Here is a 24,006-nt window from a genome sequence, read left to right as displayed (position 1 = left end):
CAGCACTGCAGCGTGCAGCATTAAACAACAATCAAAGCTCAGCTACAGTCTGTTCTTGTGTTCGCATTGCTTCAGTGCCTGGACTGTCTGCTTCATCTGGTGAAATGATGATTTACTGGCTGCCTCATATAGCTAAGTACTGATGCTACAGTAAACAAGAAACATACAGTTCCAGGATATTCATCAGGCTGAAGTTCCAGAATCGTCACTTGTTTACAGTAAACTGCTGGAAATGGAAGCTGGCCTGGCTCCCAGGTCCCAGTGAATTCACAGTGTCCAATACTAGAAAGTGGTCAAATCTAACATTATACTTGGGATTACATATACCAAGTTTATGCAGGACAAGAGCAGATCAACACCTGTCAATATTTTTACAGAACTCAGAACTTCCATGATTTTTTTTATGTAACTCCAGTGAAGGTTCAGTGTTTTTATTAGTATATTCACGCTCCCATGTCGAACAGCTGATAGTATTTTCTACCCCTGATGTATGGCAATTTGGAATAAGTGTTTTACACAGTACAGACGTTGTGATGGTGCCCACACGTCAAGTACATCAGTGGGTGACTACCTGCACACATAGAAGTAATGTTAGTTGTGATATACCACCTGACCTAATAATTGAAGACTGGTACTACTACAGTATACCTTAACCCCTTTATTGCAATACTTATATAATAACACTGCAAGTTACATTGGTGCAAAGATGCAAATAATAATGGAGAATGTTCAAGGCTAACACTACTTAATACTTTAGATCCAGAACATTGCAAGTTATGTAGGTGTACAAATGTGAACAGTGGATTGTGTTCAAAAAGTTATTTAAGGTATTTCTCTTGTGTTTTCTGGTTGGAAATAAACAGAATCTTCATATTACCTCAAGCTTATGTTCCTCTTCTACAAAATCATATCTTTTCTGTCTGAGATTTAAGAAAATAAACTATTCAGGGTTGACATATACCTACAGAAAACGAGAGACTGAACATACGAAACAGAATGTACTGAATCTGTCTACGAAGCATATGGCACACATATTGTCAAGATACACATCTGGTCATTCTCTGGTATGGAATGCAGGTAATTCTTGGTTAGAACAACTCCCCAACAACCTTTATTTGTCAAACAGCAACGAAACAGATCAGGTGTTCAGGCTGTAACACTTTGAAACAAGTGATGGTGATGGTGATGGTGATGTGATGACATGGTCTGCTTTTAGCAATCAATGTGTGCTTATCTGAGATTACAATTTATAAACAGGATATCACCAGCAGTGAGTAGGATAGAACACTTATGAAGATATGAACCTAAAATACAAAAACTTTGTACTCAGTGATGTATGTGAATTCTTCTTTAGCTATATTTTAGAAATAGCAGAGGAAGAAAGTTTCTTAAGGAATCATGGATATATTCTTGGTTGGAGAAGTTAGTAATATGAGGTGCTTATTTCAAAACAATATTTATTATAACTTGTGTCCAAGTATGTGACATGTCTTATTAGAAGGATATAGAATACAATATTATTGTCACAAGCGATACCTGATTGGTACTTCATTGAATCTTTAATTGAATCTGCCAGGCAAATTTTAATAAACATCATGAAATATGTGTTTCAGTACATTGTCAATTTTAAGAGAGAATTCAGAGCTTCAGGGTACCTGTGCACTATATGTAAAAACCTTGTACATTCACCTTTTTTTAGAATGTATTTACAATTTGAATTTTGATGTAAATATTGAATAATTTTAAAGAATGTATGCTTTGTGTTGAGTGTGATAGAGTGAAAGGGGGGTGGTAGGGTGGTTTGACTGTGAGCATAATGAGGAGCATTTTCAGTTTTTGAAGATATTTGTAGATTTGCCTATTGAAAACGTTCCTTGCAGGGGGAAGATTGCCGAAAGAAAGTCCACCTGAAGGAAATTGTTAAACCTACATAAAATATGTTCAATTTATGTGGGTAATTATTTTGCTCAGTCCTATGAATAAAACAAAAACATGCTAGAAACTGTGTCATTTTTGTGATGTGATGACATGGTCTGCTTTTATTATCAGTCTCTGGATCATCAGGACTCTTATTTACTGGCTGTTGTCTGACAGTTTTATTCCCTAGCTGTTGTCAAACACTCTCTCCAGTTTAATAAGGAGGTATAACTTCAAAACCAGACAAAGCATTGGTTTGTCACACAGGTTTGATTCCAGTGGCAGCAAGTATGAATCTATGAATATTTTTTCATTTCTATTATCATGATTATGTTGAAAAACTAAGGTTCATAATCATTGCCAATCAGTATAGCAATCTGGAGCCATACCCAAAACATCAGATTCTGGTTTACCATAGGAACACAACTCTGCAAGTCAAACTGCGTCACCTGAGACATCTAACATCTTGTTGACACCCATGTCCATCTCCAGGCTATACTTTCCAGTATTCTCCACTATCTCGTGAGATATTGAGGATGCCATATCCCCAATTGTTAAAAAATAACACTGACAACTAATCGCTGCAATATGACTTGAGTTGGAATTAATCTGTCAGCAGGGTGACAGGGTAGCCTTAAGGTAAAGTGTTCACTCGTCACACCGAAGGCCTGGGTTTGATTCTTGGTGTGAGTAAAAAGTGTGAACTTTGGTCTCCCACAGTCGTGTTGTTGCTGGTATATTGCTAAAAGAGGTGTAAAACCAAACTTGGTCAGCCAGTACAAGGTTGAAAACAGACCTTGTGCACTTTTCTCCACTGGAAGTGAGTGTAATTAATGTTCCATTCCTAAATACACCTTTGAAAACATAAAGAAATTTTTTGAGGACGAAAAAAAAAGGGCAATGAGTGCAATAAAAACTAGTAACCCCAAGAAAATGTTTTGTTATCATTTTATTACAAGTGAACTTATGCAAGCTGATGATGAGATGCGGCCAAGGAGCACAAGGGACACAATGGGCTGACTGTACATCAGAGTTCACATACACATAGCCCTTATGAACTACGAGTAGGCCTGCACACAGAGAATCAACAGCTTACATTTGTGACCCTCCACGTTCTATTGTATGTTTCCTTTTGGATAAAGGGTTAGTTATTTCTTATCAATAGGTTAATGCAGTCATACCAAAAATATATGCACACCCATCACACTTTTCACAAAATCAGATGTCAGGAGAAACAAAATTCGCTGAGACTCATGCCAGGATTTGTGATGCTAGTCGAGTTATTCGGCAAACATTATTTTGTATTTGATCTTTGTGGCTGGATCTACAACATAAGCATACTGAGGTAAGCTGACTGGCTGATCATGATCTATTTCTGATGCAGTTTCCTGACTCGAGGTTCTCAATGTGACCTCTTGTACTTGACTTTCACCTGCATCAGCACCCATTGGGATGAGCTCCGTGGTTCCCACCTCCACCACTGATGATACGACTTGTGTCTCAATGACATAGAGAGTGTCCTCAACATCCACTTCACTGACAGCAGTGACCTCACTCATCATATTTTCTACAGTGTCTATTTGTACCCCTCTTGTGGATGGATCAGGTACACAGGGAGACACGCTTGAATGAGGCACATCAATGACTGGTTCCACTGATACATTATCATCTGGATCACTCTTCAACACTACTCCATGTACATAAGAATGTTCAGTGGTGGCCAACTTCAAAGGTGCCTTCTCATCCTTCTTTGAAGGTCGACCAAACCTCTCAAGCATCTTGTTGGAGGTTTGAAGTGGCAACCCATTTCTCCTCAAAAGGACTCTGTTTGCTACATTTGGAAATGGAAGCCGAACTTGAAGGAAAGCATCAGTACTCTCTAGATCATCATACACAGACTCGTCCACATCTTCAACATCTGCAAAGGTGACTTCCGGGTCCACAAGCTCAGGAACAACAGGATAAATTCCAGCATTCTTGAAGAATCGGATGAGGATTCTTTTTGTGAAGACTTGGGGAAACACCTTCTTAACAACGCTCCAGACATTATACTTTGTGAGTGGATCACCAAAATGTTTCTTTTGGTACTTCTTGGCCTCTTGTTTGAACAACTGGTGGAACATGTCCTTCATTTCTGAGTCCAGTGATGTCTTGAGATGGTCAGTTACTGGTGGCAGTGCAAAAAGTAAGACTCCATGCTTTCTTGCCCATTCAATACGCTCTATTTCAAAGTGTATAAGGTGGCCATTGTATGTTACCAACACAGGCCCATCTTTAACATCTGCGTCTGCCTTCAGAAGTTTCAGAAGATGGTTCTTGAAGTAGTCCTTGAACATTGAGCTATCCATCACCCCTGAAGGTGACACACGAGCTTGGGAGTTTGGCAGGGCACCCTCCATGAGCTTGTCACTGTAAACACCACCACTGAACACAAAGAAAGGAGCAATGGATGACCCTGCAGCATTACTACAAAAGATGATGGACACCATATCAGAAACTTTATTGCCAGATGATTTCTTCTTTCCACCACTCTGATCATACTTCTGGATGTTAAGTTCATACACAGTCAAACAATAGATGTTCTCAGGTTTATCTTTTATACCATGAGTGGTCAGTGTTTGAACATACTCTTGGTAATACTTCTTCACAACTTCTGTACTTGCAGAAGACACAACATTAGCTCCTTTGGATTTTTTTGCCAGTTCAGGCCAACGATTCACAAACTTTCTGTACCAGTTGTCAGATAAAGACTTGCCTTCATCAAGGACACACTTAAAAGTAGCGAGTTCTGTTGCCAGCTGTGTGACGGTGGTCCGAAGGTATGTGTAGCCGATGGCAGCCATGAACTGTACATGAAGGCAGAGTTTTTGTTCGTCCTCTCGGCTTATGAGAGGTCTTGGCCCTGAAGTAGCCATATATGTGTTGACTTCAAACCGACCAGCAACTCTGTCAAGGAGGGTGGTGAAAGGGATGCTGAACTTCTTAGCAGCTTTTCTTGTTGACATTTTCCCTTCTTTTACAGCATTGTAGGCATTGAGCAAGGCCTCTTGAGTGTACTTACGATAGTTCTTTCTCTGACCCATTGTACCGTCCTGAAAACACACAGTATGCGTTACAGTGCAGTAAAGATGTCTACTTTTGTCTACTTCACTTGATCTTGTTTAACAGGTAGTAAACCTGACTGCTCAAAATTGACTTGAATCATAATGGTAGGTGTTACACCATTACTATACAGTGTATGGAAAAATTTTGTGATGCTCTATCAATTTTATTTTTTTCTTACAGTATTTGAATCAAGTGACCTGAAAAAACTTCTGAATGTAGTGTATGATATGAACTTCATGAATTTCTTTAGTTTTAAACAGACAAGAATAATGGTACATGAATGTGTTTTTAAGAAATGTTGGTAACATTTCACCTGCATCTTCTCTTCATGACTTTGCATGCTTCTGCGAGTCTTGAAGAGCTTGCCGTGACACATACAGATATGCGATCCCTGGCGGTGACTCTTCCTCATATGACTTAACAATTTGGCTCCATCTCCAAATGATTTGGAACAAAAGTCGCACACTGTACAAGTGTAATCATGATCATCACAGTCCAAACTTTCACGTTTCATCTTCTTCCTCTTCTTCTCAGGGCTAGGAATTTTCACAGTTAATTTTACAGGAGGTCGTTTGTTACCCCTCTTTCTTGAGGGCTTTGGAGAGGTTGGTGAAGACATGGCTATTGTTGCAACCTCTGAATGGCCTTGACTATTACATCACAGTAAATATCAATATCATCTGAAGATACTATATGTCGTAGCAGCTGATTTCACTTCCATAATTTCCAAACTTTAGTCACTTGTCTCAATGCACATCTGAAAGAACACAATATTAGTCAAATGCAACATGAAATGAAGTATATCATTGCCAACCAGATGGTGCCTTTATGTATTTGCTTCATCTACCGTTTTGCAACCAGTAATTCATCTAGTCATAGGATTTAGCCACTATGAAAATACACAACAAGAATACAGATCAGCAGGATCAAGTTCACGTGGAAAACTCAAACTGATGCAAACTACGAGTCCTGTATTCAGTGTTGACAAGATGGGACCAAGCTCACATCAAAAGTACTATTAAGTCTGTAAATTAGACAGTACTCAACTCAAAATAGCTGACTTATTTACAGTTCAACCAGACAGTACAATTTATATGTACAAACGGTGATTCAAAGTTATACTGCAGTTGCACGAATGGGTGACCTTTGGAATACAGCACCACAGCTTCTCTTGAGGACGTTAGGGTTTGGTTAACGTAACCTTAGGTTAACCTAACCCTAACCACCTACAATTACGTAAAAGAGTATATTATTACGTGTGGTTTTTTTTAAAAGTTTGTGGTGCTGTATTCCAGAGGTGGACTGTACGAATCATGGTCGAAATGAACTGATGATGAAAATTGCAAAAGACAACAAAATTGTTATTTTCACTGTATCCTCTTATTAAGCAGCATATAGTAATTACATTTGGCACAATTGCACTGTACCGTTCCCTTCTTCAAGTATTCTTCTCGAGAAGCAGATGATTATGATCGAAATAAGGACTAGCTTAACCCCCTGGATGCCACAGGGACATATATGTCCTTCCTCTACATACCTCACTTGGAAGTCCAATAAAATTCTAAATATACCACGCATATATAAATACTTCACAGTTTTGAATTCTGCGGAAAATTCCCAGTTTCTCCATACCATCCACTATCATCTCAGACCAAGCTAAACTGTTGAAAATTGCCTTTCAAAATAGGCTTCTTCGTAAATGTCGCCATTTTTCAAACTGTACAAAATCGAGATTCACAGCGTTATTTGCAGTATGTTTTGAAATGTGAAAATCGGATAATTACTGGGAGTAATGAATTTCAAAATTAGCATATTAATGATCACTGATATCAAGTTTTCATGTAACCAGGAATGATAATTCTGTAACGTCACCGATGTACCCAGAATCGGTTGGGATGTTTTCGAAAATACACATACACGAACGCCGAAGCGCGCTTTCCGCCATATTGGATAGTGTTTACAAAATCACGTTTCGAGAAGGCCGGTATTGAGAAGCCCATTACATCATGTATACTTCATAGTTAGCTGCGACAAATGCATCATTGAATTCCCCATATATCTTAGAATCAAATTACAAATGGTCTTTGTCACCAATACCAACTGTCTAGACAAAACGAAACGAAATATATTTTGTACGAAAACGAACGCTGTGCTCGAAAGACAGCGCTTGACTGGAATGTAAACAAAGAAAAATTCCAATTTTACACTGCCTAGCATTTTCGGAAATTTCCCAACATCCAGCCCTCTAATCATTGCTTACAATGGCTCAATACGCTTAGTATATTCAGGGGAAGAGTATCGTGGCAAAAAATTGCAAATTGAAAATAGATACAATGAAATAATTTGGTAATTCATAAGAAACTGTCAAACTTTGAGTGTAGCGTGACGCCATGACTGACGCAAAATCACGCAGAACGACAAAGGTACTTATCGGCATTTCTGGCTTCTTCCGTCATTTACAATGTAAACGATAAGAACATATTACAATACACAGATAGTCAGAATAATTCTGATTACTTACATCTCACATTTATATACAAAAGATCCCTGAATCAAGCAAAAAGTCATCGCAAAATCCTGTGTACCCTTCTCAGCGAAGCCGCCATTTTGAAAGAAATCGGTCATCGGTAGTGATGTCATACGTCAACATTGTTGCACATATTAGGCAATTTCTTTGAGGAGAAGGTCGGTTGAACAAGAGTAAACACAATGCCCATACCATTCTGATTGCACTTGTAGTATTGTGACGTATATTTTGCGCATCGTTCAGATATTTTTTCATGAAACTGATTTCAGTATCTACATATATCCATGTTCAACACCATAGCATGTGTGGATATAAGGTATCCGTTTTTATTCCTTGAAAGCTTTTGATTGTTTGAATAATATTTACATGGGAAATTGACTCAGTAAGTGTATTATACCACATTTTAAGCCTCTGCACAAGTGTTGGAAGATCACACGTAGCCATTACTGCAACATGTGCTTTAGTTCCCGTGATGTGCAATATTCAATACGTTGGGACAAATATTGCAGTTACATATGAACTGGTTAATAAACAGCGATTTAATTCCAACTTATAAGTAAAACGGATAGTATTAATGAAAATGATTTGTACATTTTATCAAATGTAGGGGCACACATACTACCATTTAAAGGAATTGTCTTGTTCATTGTATTGGTTTGTGTCGTTTTTATAGACAAAACTATTATGAATATTAATTGACCAGGTGCGAGTTTGTCAAAACGTTTCATGATTCATTATCATTGTTTTTCGATAATAAAGTCAATTCAAATGCGATTAAAATATATCTAAAATATATCTGATGGCAGAATGTCTAACTCAAACAATATTTATACGGAAATTGTTAAAAATATATACATCAGGTCAAGTCTTAATTTGGACAAGCCTTACGTCCATTTTCTAATACTTCTTTACTGAAAAAGCGATCTCTTTGTACCTCTCATTGCATTCTTATGAAGGGAATTGATTTCATAATCATGAGAAGAAAAGTCTTTTTCCTAAATGAATACTCAATGAATATTCAGGTGTTGTGAAATTTTCATTTAAGCTAAATTGATGCTAGGCAGGTGCGCGTGTTGCTCACAATAAGATATGTAGTAAAACCGTGTAATTGTTGATATATTCAGGACACTATTTCAGTGATAAAACCATTCATTTTATATTTTGGCAAAAAAGTGTTGAATTCTGACGCAGAAGCCGATATCTTTTACACATTGAGTGGAAATTAGGTTAGATATAAACTAATCAGCAACCAGAGTAGTCTTTTTCCGACGTCACAAAATGCACAAAACATGCTGTGACGTCAACTAAAACGTCGCATTATTTTCAGTTATTTCATTACGTTTGAAAATGTGGCTGTTACTCCGTTAATAATGATGGAAAATTAATAAAAATACATATACACAAACAGGAGAATATTGGAATCTAAGAACTAAAATATGTATCGGATAGGGACATCCAAATCGCTATAGCCTGAATTTTGATGTAGTACACTTGCATCTTTTCTTACAAATTGTGAAACTACCAAAAGGTATCCTCTCACATTGGGGAAATTTGTATTGGAATAGTTTGGTTCACTGTGAACAAAACATCACGAAAATATACTGTCCATATCCACAGCAAATTCTTTCCATGTGATCGGAGTTACATTGACCAAATGTAAACCATAGCTGAGTTATGCCCCCTTACCTTTATACGTGCATGACCTCTCTGTCGACGTTTGGCGTCATAGTAGAAAATCGATTTTTGACATTTATTGCGGGTCATTTTTGATTTTGTGAGTATGACGTTATGCATTAGCACATACATCCATTTCATATACACTTATGTCGTGCAGATATCAAGCTGTATTTTCTTCGCTCACACTTTCCGTAAAGATGCCAAATTAAAAAACTCGTAGCAGAGTGCTTCTCTTGGTGCACGATAAAAAACTGAGAAATTTACTGTTTTTGAACACACACAAAAGTTTTGGACAACTTTTAGCAGTGTCTATTTCTCAAACCCCTGAGGTAGCCGCAATTATATTCATACCAACGGATAGGAAATCAAATATTCTACATGTCTGTGCAATTTCATAGCCGTACGCAGATCCAGGACCACGCGAGAGCAAATCTCGCACAACGTTCACTTTTCAAACTTTATGAAGATGTGCGCCTGAAAAAAAAACTCGGCATCCAGGGGGTTAATCCGTCGTGGTTCTATTTTCAATAATGACAAATCGGGACATCATACTTGACAGAAAAGTAAGCCACGTTTGGTGCAAATTCTAAGGAAACTCGAAAGTTAAATCAATTATCTTCCTGCACACTACGTGCAATGTTTAAAACAGAACTTATTCGTCTTACAAAGATCAAATTATTCATCAAAAAGGGTGCTTCCTTACCGGAAGTAGAATTACTCGAGCCGACTCTTTAGGATCGGAGGAAAAATATGAAAGCACTAAAAGCTGAGAGGAATTTTAAACGAACATTAAACCTACCTTGTTTTTCACAAACTTCATTTGATAGAATCTGCAAAAAAATTTATGATACATGAAAATAAAATGAAGTTATTTTAATCAAACACTGGTGAGTGTGATATTAACCAGAACGGATTTTGTTTTAATGGCGATACATGTATTCATATTTTCGGAGTTTCTAAACCTCTATTTTTGTACTACCAATATCCGAGATGAAAACAAGCCCAGCCTCAGAAATAGTCATAGATATAGTCATAAAATTAGCCAGAACTAATCACGATGCTTTGCCGTGTGTAAATTTGCCACTTCGTAGTAAGGAGGATGAATCAGTCCTTGCAATATTCTCTTTAGGTAAACAACAGTCAGAATGTGATTTTGTCTGGCGGGAAATACAAATTTTATCTATTGCATTACACATCTCTCAGAATCAGTGTTGAAAATGTTCATTCCATCAAGGGAGAATGGTGGCAGTTATTTCTGAACCACTCACCAAGAACTATCATTTTAACAGGAACAGCAATAGAATGAAACTGAAAACATTCAAAGGCAAGATTCATGTCCGATTGATGCATTTATTGTAGAAAAATAAGATGAATGGAACTGCGCAAGAGGTAGAGACGAAAAGGAAAAGTGGTACAGATCAAAGTGATCATTTCCCAAACATGGCTAAGATATCTGCTAATCCACCACAAGGAAGTAACAATATAGACATTTATGACATCGATAATGATGACTCTCAGAATTCTGTTGATTTGACAGGAAACTATTGTCATGATATGGTCTCAGTAAAACAAAATGATTCAGTAAATGATAATCCAGATGTAACGAAAAATCCTTCAAAGAAACGCAGACTCTGTGGTACAGTGACTTGTGTATCTAATCAAACAAGTCCACTGTCTTTGACAGATGTGAAAGGGAACTGTTGTTTTTCAGAGGATAAAATGAGCCAGGGACAAAATGCTAGTGTTATTACTGCCTCTGAAGACAGGGTAGAATCAGAAATATTACATCCTTCAAAATTGTTGTCTCATGTGTGTGATAAAGATAATGATGAGAACAGACCAGACATTCAAAGAGTGAGACATGATGGAGCTTACTTAGTGCATACCAAGGACCAAGAGCATCAAGGCCATCTCAGTAACTCACAAAGTAATCTAAGACTTCAAGCTGATGTGAGGAATATGGATGGATATGAAGGTGGGAGCATCATAAATCAGACATCCAAAGTACTAGAAGTCAATAACTGTGATAAAATGTATGCCAGCAAGGGCAATTCAGAACCACAGGACGTTTCAAACAGTGTTGATGTTTATGAGATCACAGACTGTGATGAGCACAGCCAGCCCCTGACTCCCCTGCACAAGAGGAAGAGGGTATTGCAAGCTAGGAATGAGGATGTTTCTAAACCCAACAGCCCCTCCAAAATGAAAGATTCTGCCTGTGATGACAGCAAAGAGGCTGCAATAGTTGGCTCGAGAAATGGGCCGTCGAGAATAGGCTATATTTACAGTGAGGCTTATCTTGACGTCTGTGACAAGATGCCTAGGGTTGAACAGAGGGTAGGTCATGCTTCATTTTCCTTTATGTATTCAGATTTTCACCCACACTGCAGTACAAAGCTTGGAAGAAACCTGGAAAGGATAAAGGGACATTTGAACTTTGATGTGTTTCCTTATTTGTTTTGCTAAGTATATATGATGCATTATAAATTTTATGTAAGTAGTCACTCCTTGAACTATAGAACTAATGCTCAAAAGTTGACGCTAAGATGGGAACTGGGTAACACTGACTCATATGTACCGTTATAAGTTATTATTTTTATATCCAATTTTCATTTTTTGTCTTTTTTTTGTTTCAGGCAAGTATGGTTCACAGGTTGATAGAAGCATATGGTCTTGTCAAGTATATGAAGTGAGTAACTGTTGTTTACCACACAGGCCTTTAAAATCAAACAACTGTACAGTGAACAAGAGACTGTTCCTTTACATATGCATGTCTTTCAGACTGATACCACCAAGGGAGGCAACTGCATCTGAATTGCTTCAGTTCCACTCACCGGAGTACATCCAGTTTCTGGAAAAGATCAGTGACCAAGAGGATGAAGAGAAATATGACCAAGAAGCAGAACAGTTTGGCCTCAGTCAGTGTTTTCTGTATTCTATGCTGTGTGCATCTTGAATATGAGACCCGTGAAGGTCCTGGGGTAGAATAGGCCTTCAGCAACCCATGCTTACCATAAAAGACTATGTTTGTCGTAAGAGGCGACTAACGGGATCGGGTGGTCAGACTCGCTTGACTCAGACTTGGTTGCCACATGTCATCAGATGCCAATTGTGCAGATTGATTCTCATGTTGTTGGTCCCTGGATTGTCTGGTCCAGACTCGATTATTTACAGATCGCCACCATGTAGCTGGAATATTGCTGAGTGCGGCATAAAACTAAAGAGGATAGAAGCCTTTAAAATATGAATGGTTATGATGGAAGATTTTGATGATGGATGATTTATATGAAACCTTGAAATTCACAAACCTTGAAACATACTGAGTGAGTGAGTGAGTTTAGTTTTCCGCTGCACTCAGCAATATTCCAGCCATATGGTGGCGGTCTGTATATAGTTGAGTCTGGACTAGACAATCCAGTGACCAACAACATGAGCATCAATCTGTGCAGTTGGGAACTGATGGCATGTGCCAACCAAGTCAGCAAGTCTGACAACCCGATCCCGTTCATCGCTTCTTACGACAAACATAGTCGCCTTCTATGGCAAGCAATGGGTTGCTGAAGGCCTATTCTACCCCAGGACCTTCAGGGGTCTTTGAAACAAACTGAAGGTGGATCTTCATTTGAATGCATGATTAATGCTATATAGTAAAATGCTTCACTTTTGAAAAATGGGAAACTTGGTTTTCTCCAAGGTATCAGATTGGAATACAGATGGCTCTGTTTTATATGGCTATTTAATGAGATTTACTATACATTGTATTCACCAAGACCTTTGACAGTTGAGAGTCATATATTGCTTGGTCTCAGATTATTTAAGGTTTAGTGTACTGATGTGTACATTTTGAGTTCAGTATGATGTAATGTATACCTCACTTTGTGTGTTTCAGTGTTATTTTATCTGGGAATATGTCTGATTGTATGTTTCAGCATATGATTGCCCTGTCCATGTGGGAGTGTATGAGTATGCTGTACTGGTTGCCGGGGCAACAGTCTGTGCTGCAGAGTTACTGGTTGATGGATCTTGTGACATTGCCATGAACTGGTGTGGGGGATGGCATCATGCCAAGAGGTGATGAGCACTGATGAGCAGGCAGTGCCTCAGCATTACTAAATTTGTTTGTTGTTTAACTCATTGCTCAGCAATGTTCCAACTAAATGATAAATAGTTGAGTCTGAACCAGATAATCCAGTGATCAACAGCATGAGAATTGATCTACATAATTTGGATATGTCAATCAGGTCAATATATCAATCAAGTCAGCTAGCCTGACCACCCAATCCAAGTAGTCACCTCTGATTATAAGCAGACCTGTCTTCATTGGTGTATTAGATGTATACCAGTGTTTACAAAATGTTATTATTTAATATTTTTACCTTATTTTGACTTGTTTAGATAAATCTTCCCAAAGTTCCTTGCACTGTAAATGACTTCTTTTCCTATGAACTTACCAGACTGAGGAAGTTTAACATTTGTATGTTTATTTATTCATTTGATAAAAGTTAATAGTGTGCAATTTTGTAGCATTTAGCATATACTAAATGCTAATAAATGAACAAAATGATATTGTCTATGCACAGAGCATTATACAGAAGGAATGTGCACTGTGTTGTCACAATACAGATATCACATGAATATCTCTATGTGTAAGATGTCGTTTCTTACAGAGACAGCGCCTCAGGTTTCTGCTATGTCAATGACATCGTCCTGGGCATCCTGAAGCTGAGACAATGCTTTGAACGTGTCCTCTATGTTGATATTGACCTTCACCATGGCGATGGTAGGTGTGGGTGCTTGATATTGTCATATTTCTCTGAAGGGTGTAGTAAGGGGAGATAAGCCCAGTGAAATGCAAATACTAGTGAGTCAGTGAGTTTAGTTTAACTCCGCTTTTAGCAACATTCCACCAATATCACGTCCGGGGACACCAGAAAATGAGCTTCACACATTGTACCCATGTGGGGAATTGAACCCGGGTCTTCGGGGTGACGAGCGAACGCTTTAACCACTAGGCTACCCCACCGCCCCTGCAAATGCTATGTGCATCACTTTCTAGATAACACATGCAAACATTCCCACATTCACATGCACTCAAGATGAGGGGATAGGCCTCTGTAATTGCGGGGTTGCAAGGTAGGATAGCTATGTCATCTGAGAGACCCCATTTCTTGGGGCAAATGTGTTTTCCTGACCTTGCCATCACAGTATTTCTAGATGCAAGCCACTTGTACAAATCTCTGCTCAGTTATGGTCCTTGGTAATAATCGCAGGTATGTAGTGTACCTATGGACACTGATAGAGGTAAACATATACAGTGATGATGCATCACATTAGGTATTCCTGCCATTTCTACTTGATTTAGTCGACTTGCTGAGAAAAACGTACCACTGTTTGACTTGTGACACTGTGATTGACAGATTGATTAATTGATAGTGTTTATTAGTTTATGCTACACTTAGCAATATTACAGCTGTTTGTCGGCCTTCTGTAAATAATCGAGTCTGGACCTGACAATCAAGTGATCAACAGCATGAGCTTTGATCTGTGCAATTGGGACACAATGCCATGTGTCGACCTGTTAGTTGTCTCTTACGGCAAGCATGGGTTACTTTAGATCAATTCAAACCTGAATTGTCAACGGCCTTGTGACACTGCTGTTTGTTCTTCTGTCAAGTGGCAAAGTTTCACATGTGACACTTGTGACTCATACCGCTGTTTGACGTTTGACGCAGTTTGACATGTAATATTGTTTGAAATATGGCAGTGTTTGAACATTTTTTGACGTGACACTCTTTGCCACTAGGAGTGGAAGATGCCTTCTGTACAACCTCCAAGGTCCTCACAGTGTCCTTCCATAAGTACCTGTCTGGATTCTTCCCAGGTGAGTGTTTCTAGGATGTGCATAGTAACGTTTATTTGGCACGTGATGCAGAGGATGAAATACTTACGACAGTTCAAACTTGGGTGCACAGATGGCCCAATGGTCTTTGAGTTCAGTTAAGTGTTCATGTTTTGAATCTCAGTATTTATGATTCTGATGATGATCCTTTGTATGTCTACACCATAAACATGATTATAGTTTCACTGATAAGCATCAAACTGTCAGTGTCAGTTGCTCAAGACTTTGTCATATGCAAGCGTTTAATAACAAAATTGTTTGGAGAAGAATGTCTTTTTCGCATAGCAACACTGCTGATGCCTCCATCATATTTACCTGTGAGCACTGGTTATAACTGATAGTACAGATAAGGGACACAAATAACTGGTAATGAGGTTTGACGTAGTTAAAGCCTAAGATTCTGACATGTCTTGAGATGTCACAAAGTTTGGTTACTTCTGTTGCATGTCCTGCCAGGTACGGGGTCTCTCAGGGATGTGGGAATCAGTAAAGGCAAGTACTACTCTGTCAATGTTCCCCTGTTGGATGGGATCAAGGACACAGAATTCACAGCTCTCTTTAACAGGTAACTTGTTGTGAAGTTGTAAACATGGGCAGGAGAGAAACCTGGTGGTTATTTCATTGCTTCTTGTGGCAGAGAACAGTTCTGTCTGCCGACATGGCGACAATATGGACAGTCAGATCCTTTGATTTTGCCTCCTTGCTATGGAATAACATTGCATGGTCAGCCTGTTGGAGTCTGATTTCCTGTTACAATTGGTTACACTGAGTAAGTGAATTTAGTTTTACACAGCTTTTAGCAATATTCCAGTAAGTTATCGCAAAGGACAAAAGAAATGGAACGGAAAACTGGGTCCTCAACATGACGAGCGGCTGCTTTAACCACTAGGCTACCCCAATGGGCCCCAATGTTAGACTTGTCAGCAGTTTAATATTACTCACAATATCATTCTTAAAGATTCTGAAAAGAATTTGATCTTTATTCAGAGTAATGACCAAAGTGAAGGAGAAGTTCCGACCCGAGGCTGTTGTGTGTCAGTGTGGGGCAGATGGGATTGCAGGAGACCCAATGGAGTCCTTTAACCTCACACCCCTTGGACTTGGGAGATGTGTGTATACCTTGCAAAGCTGGAAGGTTCCATTACTGCTTCTAGGTGGAGGTAAGTGCTCACCCAGAAAAGGGACTTTGGTTCTGCTGATGTGGTGCTGCTGGGATATTACCAAGAAAAACATAAACACCTGCTCTTTCATTTATGTCCACACTTTGCACCTCTTTGATGACTGACACTAACAAATATCACTGCATCGTAACTCGTGTATCCAAGGTGTAGTGCAAAACTCTCTCTCAGGAACCTGAGTGTTTTTGTTCAGTCTTCTGGGACTTTCCTAGGTCTACTCAGTGGCCAATACTGGGTCCCAGTTCCCTCGTTCTTGCTATTTGTTCTAACTAATGCTGTGGTTCTGTAGACTGACAGATTTGTTTACACAGATAACAAAACGCCATAGTGTAACATGTTTGCATTGTGTCTAATGTTACAACTCCTTGTTAAAATATTCATGATTTTGGGGAAATAAAAACCTAAACTCAAACCAAATTTTGAACACAGCAATAATTTTTCCAAATTGCCTGCCAAGAGCAGTGATGCTGAAGTCTTTGATGAATCCATGTTGTTTATGAATCACTTCATCCATCGTCTGCACTGACTGCCACCAGGGGGCTACAACCATGTGAACACTGCCAAGTGCTGGGCGTTCCTCACCTCCCTGGCAATTGGGAAGAAACTACCTCAAGATGTTCCTGATCACAAGGTAGTCTCATCACGTGAAAATTCTTGTTATTTACTCAAAATTTGGTATGGCATGTGTTGAAGTTTATGTGGATCCTTGCCATGTGAACTTTGTAACTTGAGTTGCCTCCCTTATATATTTTTATTGTCTGTCAAGTTGAGAACTTGTCATTGGTTCGTACCTTACATCTGTGACTCCTGCCACAAGGCTCGTGTAAAATTGTGTTCAACATTTTAATCATACCAAGACCCCCTTAAAATAACACTGAATTCTACCGAGACTAATCTGCTGTTTTGGGCAGTGATCCTTAACTCTGTATGACTGTATTTGCAGTTCTTCATGAAATATGGCCCTGACTATGATCTGAGTGTCTCTGTTGGCAACAGGAAAGACAACAATTCTCGTGACTACCTATCCAAGGTCTACAGACAGATCATGGGTCAGTAAGATGGACATTTTGTTGTATTGTTTCACTTCTGTCACTGATTGCTCCAAAGATATAAACTCAACTTATGGGTACTAATCTATGACTATGTACTAATTGTATGATCAGCATTTTAGGAGGTGGTGACTCAAAAATGAAACATACAGCTTATAGACGACAACTTCTTATTTATTGTACAGAGTGACATTTCAATGTAGATTTTTACATTATTTTTGGCTTGATAACGATGGAAGAATCTGCAGCAAAACGTCGTTCTATGCAATAAATAAGGAGTGGAGTTGTCATCCATGAAGTTGTAGGTTTCATTTTTGATAAACATGTGACAGACCAATCTTCTTATGTGCTGTAGTCAGCCTCATCAACACCACATTACATACTCTTGCAGTTTTTAATATCAGAAAACATTGTTTTTTCAGAGAATTTGAATCATCTCACAAGTTGATTAACTTGTCCTTGTTTGCCTCTTGTGCATGAATGTGCGTAATGTGACCTCAGCTGAAGGGAGACAACTGCTACCACACTGCCACATCCAGGCAGCATCCATTATTTATGTCCGTTGCTGGGATAGTTTCTTCAGTGTGGTGCCAATGGATTAACATACATGCGTACTCAATGATTCTCAAATTAGTAATTAGAGAATCTCAGTGTGGAAGTGATATCAGATTCATGTATACCAATAAGATGCAATCAGTAGTGTCTGACTGGCTCATGGTTACTTATCAGAGAAGAAACTCAAAGCAAACGTGCCCAAAATGTATGGAAGGAATCAACATCACTCATGAGATAGGACATAATTATGCATGGATTACAAACAAAACATCATCCTGAAGTCAATGGACTGTGTGCATTGTGTGAGTAAATTAAAATTAAAATCTCATCGCAGTTTATGTATGATATTATCGATGACTGATGTTTCATCTTGAATCAACAATGATTCACATCACTGACAATATTCTGATTATTGATCAGTTTCTGTGATTATGAGTTTGGAGTGCCTTAGTGTTTGGAGTATTTCAAGATGTTCAGTTTTCAATTACAAATGATGCATTTTGTACAGTCTTAAGATATTGCATTATTATAACAATTTAATGATGCTGATATTTTGTTTTCATTGTGAACATTAAATAAGTTAGGTAGATGAGTACCTTAGTGAAATCATTGATCTACATCAGATAAGGAGGATAAATGGCTGTTTGACCATTGATCCACACTAGACAAGGAAGATAAGGGGCTGTTAGTGAGACCATTGATCCACACTAGACAAGGAAGATAAGGGGCTGTTATTGAGACCATTGTTCCACACCAGTCAAGGAAGATCACTGGCTGTTATTGAGACCATTGTTCCACACCAGTCAAGGAAGATCACTGGCTGTTATTGAGACCATTGTTCCTCACCAGACAAGGAAGATCACTGGCTGTTATTGAGACCATTGTTCCACACCAGTCAAGGAAGATCAGTGGCTGTTATTGAGACCATTGTTCCACACCAGTCAAGGAAGATCAGTGGCTGTTAGTGAGACCATTGTTCCACACCAGACAAGAAAGATCACTGGCTGTTAGGGAGACCATTGTTCCACACCAGACAAGAAAGATCAGTGGCTGTTAGTGAGACCATTGTTCCACACCAGTCAAGGAAGATCAGTGGCTGTTAGCGAGACCATTGTTCCACACCAGACAAGAAAGATCACTGGCTGTTACTGAGACCATTGTTCCACACCAGACAAGAAAGATCACTGGCTGTTAGTGAGACCATTGTTCCACACCAGACAAGAAAGATCTGTGGCTGTTAGTGAGACCATTGTTCCACACCAGACAAGGAAGATGTGTGGCTGTTACTGAGACCATTGTTCCACACCAGACAAGAAAGATCAGTGGCTGTTAGTGAGACCATTGTTCCACACCAGACAAGAAAGATCAGTGGCTGTTAGTGAAAACATTGTTCCACACCACACCAGACCAGTTACAGAATACTAGATGCCTTGTTTCACATCACCCCAACCCTAACCCTAACGCAAACCCTACATCTTACCCTAATCCTTACCAAATGTAAACTCGCTTGCTTTCAAAGATGGTAGAAGGTGTCCAGTATTCTGTAATCTTGCCCTGGAATATTAGGAATATTAGTGACTGTTAGTGAGACCATTGTTCCACACCAGACAAGTTAAATCAATTTAAGTTAAGTTGCCATGTTGTAAGATGAAGTCGTCCTTCTGAAATCTGAATCATGTGTATAGTTCTAAATATGAAAACTGGTCATACTGGTTTCACTGGTGTTATGTCTACAGGCTATGTTCAGATTATACACTCTGAATCATGGGAGTTCCAATAGATGAATCGTCCTTTTCCCCCTCTTCAAGAAGAAGGAACTCATTAAGAAATAAACTCTTTGTTTTTGATGCATGGAGCCACCATCTCTGTTCGATTTTACTGCACTATTCAAATGGCAAGCCTTGGAAGTGCATTGTTGCAAGGTACACATGAAGACCTAAAGCCAAGAGTATTCTGTACAAACAGATCTATATCACCATGGTTTGAAAAACAATGCCACAAGTGGGATGGATTTGTTATAGGTTTAAATATTTAAATAACATACCCTATAACAATTGTTTAAAGGATGGTTTTGTGGCACTGGTTAGGCCATCACTATCTGCTGTATGCTGAAGGTCGACTATATATCCACGTAGCTCAGGTGGTCACAATGGCGACAGTGTCCTCCCACTCGTCTAACTATCTATCAAACAAACTGGCATGTACCTTGCATAATGGTGGATTTAAAGATGTGGTTTCTCTCTGAGTAACAGTATTTCGCTTAGCCCCTTTTATCTGTTTTCCACAATATGGCTGTTAGACAACCAAAAATGGGTTTCACACACTGTATCCATGTTGGGAATCGAACCCGGGTCTTCAACGAGCGAACGCTTTAACCGTTAGGCTACCCCACTGCCTTACTCTGTAATGATATATTTGATACTGTATCATCTGTGTGTTTTGAACCTTAAGTCTGCTGTGTTTCAGCGACTGTTCCTGCATAGAAATATTTTGGCAACGCGTATAATACACATTCAAGTAAGTTCTTTAGGCTGGTTTAGACTGGGTGAATATAGGAGACTATGCTGTAAAACGCACATATGCCATCGAGGGGATCTCTTTTTCTCTTTCTCTCAAGTTCCTGCTTGCTGACCTGGAAAGAGAAAAATACGTCACTGCACTGCAGTTGACTAAACATACACACTAAAAACAAAACGGAAAGAAGAATGGCGTGTGACAGGTTAAATGTAGTCCTTGGGACTAAGACAATAAAGACATTCAGACAGTCATCTAGTTTGTCTTTCAGGTAGTCAATAATGAATGGCCTTTGGGTTCTTCCGAGCTCCGTTGAATCTTCGATTTTATTTTGAGTTTTGAGTTGAAATAGTGCAAGAACTTAGAAATGCCAAGAAAAGGGCGTTTAGTCCTTCAGTACTCTTCACGTGTCATCATGGTTAAGGGGTTAAGTGTGGTTGTTAAAATGTGAATTATCAAATATTAAGCATGCTAGATTTTCACTGTGTTGTGCAGGGTCTCTGAGTTTGCTCGGCTGAAATGTGTGAGTGAGGAAATGTATTGTTAGCAGGCAGTTGGCAGTGATGAAATCTGTTTAGCAGTCGAATGTGTCATTTATTTCCAGTCTTGTTTATTAGATCTTTTCCTGTCTTTGGTTTCTACCCCTCTCAGCTCCTACCTACCGGTTCAATCTCTTTCCGTTCTACATACTCGTTACTGCTTTCAGATTCAGTCTCTTTCCGTTTCTAAATATCCATTTCTGTGATGTAGTTCTGTTTCTATTAGTATACACCCGTTACTGTATTCAGATTCAATCTCTTTCCTTTTTCGCCTATCAGTTACTGAAATCTCTTTGTCAGTGTTCTTTTTCTGTTTCTACATATCCGTTTCTTCCTTCTCCTTAGATTCGAATATTAATACAAGAAATTATCTGTGCTAAGGATGTTCAGTCTTTTGTCGTGCGCGCGCGTGTGTGTGAGACAGTGAGTGAGAGAGAAATATTTAACAATATTTTTCTGTCTATGACACATATCTTTCGATCTTTTTTCCGTTTCTAAATATCCGTTACTGTTTTCTGTTTCAGTTTCGTTCTGCTGCTCTATTTAAATTTCTGCCTTCTCTATAGATCTGACCCGTGAAGGTACGGGGTAGAACAGGCCTTCAGCAAACCAGAAAATGTGACTATGCTTGTCGTGAGAGGCGACTAACTGGCTAGCTTACCTGGTTGACACATGTCATTGGTTCCCAGTTGTGCAAATCGATGCTCCTGTTGTTGATCACTGGATTGTCTGGTCCAGACTTGATTATTTACAGACCACCGTCATATAGCTTGAATATTGGTGAGTGCGGCGTAAAACGGAACTCTTTCACACTCTCATTAGATCTTTTCTTCTTCTATACTTCTGTGCCTGCTTTCTATCTTTCATTATGTCCGAGTTCCTTTAAGTTTCGGCATTTGCTCTTTCTGTCTGTTTTCGATTTGTTTTATCACCCGTTTTGTCCCAAAGTTGTTACAGGCCCACGGATGTCTAAAGCAGTCGCTGTATTATGCGCCAGGGTGGTATAATCGTTTATTCGCGATCACGGATTCACCCTAATTATGGTGTTTAGTCAGTGAGTGATACACTCGTGATGGTGGTTAAAAAGTCTTTGTAACTAACTAAACCCTGATTTTATGTATTCAGTCTAGGTGTCAGTTGCGACAAAATGTTCCTATCAACAGGTGACGTGCAAATGGCAACACAAGGCACATGAGGTTCGGTTGTAAAGTGTATACCTTCTTTCGCTGAAAATACTGAACAGCAAAATAAACGCAACTCTCGTTTGTTTTTTTGTTTTTTGTCTCTTTATTAAATAGAAGACATAAACATGGACGTTTACTTTTATGAGATTTCATTTTATTACGAAACTTGCGTTTCTTTTGCTATTCAGTTTGTTTTATTTTTCAGAACCAGTGTGTTTTAGTTAGCAGCATTTGCCAATATTGCTTGGTTCCTTAAGTTCACACGATGTCTTGATCTGCTCAGAAAGCAAGCACACCTCAGTCATATTACATACATTGAACAGAGCTGCTATGAAGTAGATTGTGTTTACATTGCTCTTAATATGCGGTTGTAGTAGCAACAGACAGTTTGTAGTTGTTTTGGACAGGTTTGTTCCTAAATATAGACGTAAAACGAGATCTATATTTGATTAATTATATTATTTCGACGTTCATAGAAAGAATGGGGCTAGAATATCGCGAAACGTGGCTAACATGATCAGTCAGCTAGTGTAGATCTACGCCTCATACAGCAATATTCCAGCAGTATCACGGCGGGGGACCAGACTTGGGCTTCACATAGTTTACCATGTGGGGAATCGAACCCGGGTCTTCGGCCTGATGAGAGAATGATTTAACCACCGGGCTACCCCCACTGCCCTGCTAATATCATCAAGTTGACAACAAACGAATGGTCAATACCACGAGCTACTTTTGATATCGTCGAAGCACGGTTATACCGTTGAAATAGGTGGGGCGGTGGTGTAGCCTAACGCTTAAAGCGCCCCCCTTGTCATGCCGGAGACCCGTGTTAGATCCCTCATGGTTACAATGTGTGTGGCCCATATCTGGTGCCCCCGCCGGAATATTACTGGAATATTGCTAAAAGCGACGTTTAAATTAAACTCACCCACTCATTCACTCACACATATATTGTCAGTATCGGTGTCACTCCCTCACTGTAAGTCGTCTGACTACGAACACTGATACACGCAGATCCAGCAAAAGTATATGGACGCTGGAAAATTGGATTCAGCTAAAAACTTAAAGCGACATTAGACTGAAACCTCTCCTCGAAACACCACAAACTTAGGACCCATAATGCTGTACCCGTATCAAATATATAACCATGGACTAAACATTCCGTTTTCGTTTAATTTCTAGCCACCATCAAGCGTATACTTCTTATAGACCGGTAAAGTCCAACATTTAATACTCGCCGTGCATGGTGGATATGGAAAGTATTCCATAACAGTCCCCCAGAGAATCCAGGACTGAATCCGCCTTCTGCTGTTCATGCATATATTGGGTAACTGAACATTGGATTATCGACTTGCGACTCATTCACGCTATCATTGTATATGTATTGCCTTATGGATTATATATCAGTGACACGTCTGAGTCTCCTCAGCATCATGGATACTGTTGTGTTCGTGAACTGCACATGTATATTCGCCTCTCTGGGACATATAAGACAGGACCGTGTAATGCATAGACAAACTGTAATAAAACACAATAACTATAACAATGGCGGTGTATTGCATTTTGAATAATATTTTGTAAATCTCAGCATGACGCGGACGGTTTAGAAAATTGTTTTGAAATAGGATATTTACATTAAAAGGGAACTTAATGTTTCCTTAACACTTTTTCCCTGTGAGAGCCATGACAGGCCAGTTTCGAAGGCACCATAATTTGCTGTAAAGAGTTGCGCCCCTTGGGCACGAGTTCGAATCCCTGTTTGTCTTATTATAGTTCTACGCTTGTATTCGTGGGTTCATCAAAGAGGCTAACGTTTGCCACGTGCCTTCCCACCACCATACAATACTTCTACCAGAAATGGC

General features: G+C 39.1%; 2 protein-coding genes across 4 annotated transcripts; one reads left to right on the top strand and one right to left on the bottom strand.

Moving 5' to 3' along the window:
* Positions 1-2,853: 2,853 nt before the first annotated feature.
* Positions 2,854-9,986, bottom strand: LOC137286899 (uncharacterized). Of its 3 annotated transcripts, none has more exons than XM_067818918.1 (3): positions 9,930-9,986; positions 5,336-5,779; positions 2,854-5,009 (listed from the first exon to the last, which is right to left on the bottom strand). In XM_067818918.1, the coding sequence occupies exons 2-3, from the start codon at positions 5,639-5,641 to the stop codon at positions 3,198-3,200; spliced, it is 2,118 nt and encodes a 705-aa protein (XP_067675019.1). In that variant the 5' UTR covers positions 5,642-5,779; positions 9,930-9,986; the 3' UTR covers positions 2,854-3,197. The 3 variants fall into 3 exon arrangements, with proteins under 3 accessions (XP_067675019.1, XP_067675020.1, XP_067675021.1); XM_067818919.1 differs by having other exon boundaries at positions 9,236-9,942; XM_067818920.1 differs by lacking the exon at positions 9,930-9,986 and adding an exon at positions 6,428-6,515.
* A 212-nt stretch (positions 9,987-10,198) lies between these two features.
* LOC137286785 (histone deacetylase 8-like) lies at positions 10,199-19,760 on the top strand. The gene is made up of 11 exons (XM_067818779.1): positions 10,199-11,563; positions 11,863-11,915; positions 12,008-12,144; positions 13,156-13,297; positions 13,894-14,006; positions 15,030-15,107; positions 15,582-15,690; positions 16,113-16,285; positions 16,840-16,934; positions 17,247-17,352; positions 17,775-19,760. The coding sequence occupies exons 1-11, from the start codon at positions 10,595-10,597 to the stop codon at positions 17,798-17,800; spliced, it is 2,001 nt and encodes a 666-aa protein (XP_067674880.1). The 5' UTR covers positions 10,199-10,594; the 3' UTR covers positions 17,801-19,760.
* Positions 19,761-24,006: the final 4,246 nt, after the last annotated feature.

Source organism: Haliotis asinina, chromosome 6 (genome assembly GCF_037392515.1).
Source record: "Haliotis asinina isolate JCU_RB_2024 chromosome 6, JCU_Hal_asi_v2, whole genome shotgun sequence".
Lineage (NCBI taxonomy): Eukaryota > Metazoa > Mollusca > Gastropoda > Lepetellida > Haliotidae > Haliotis > Haliotis asinina.
Note: the sequence above shows the minus strand (reverse complement) of the source record. Positions and strands in the feature narration are given on the sequence as shown.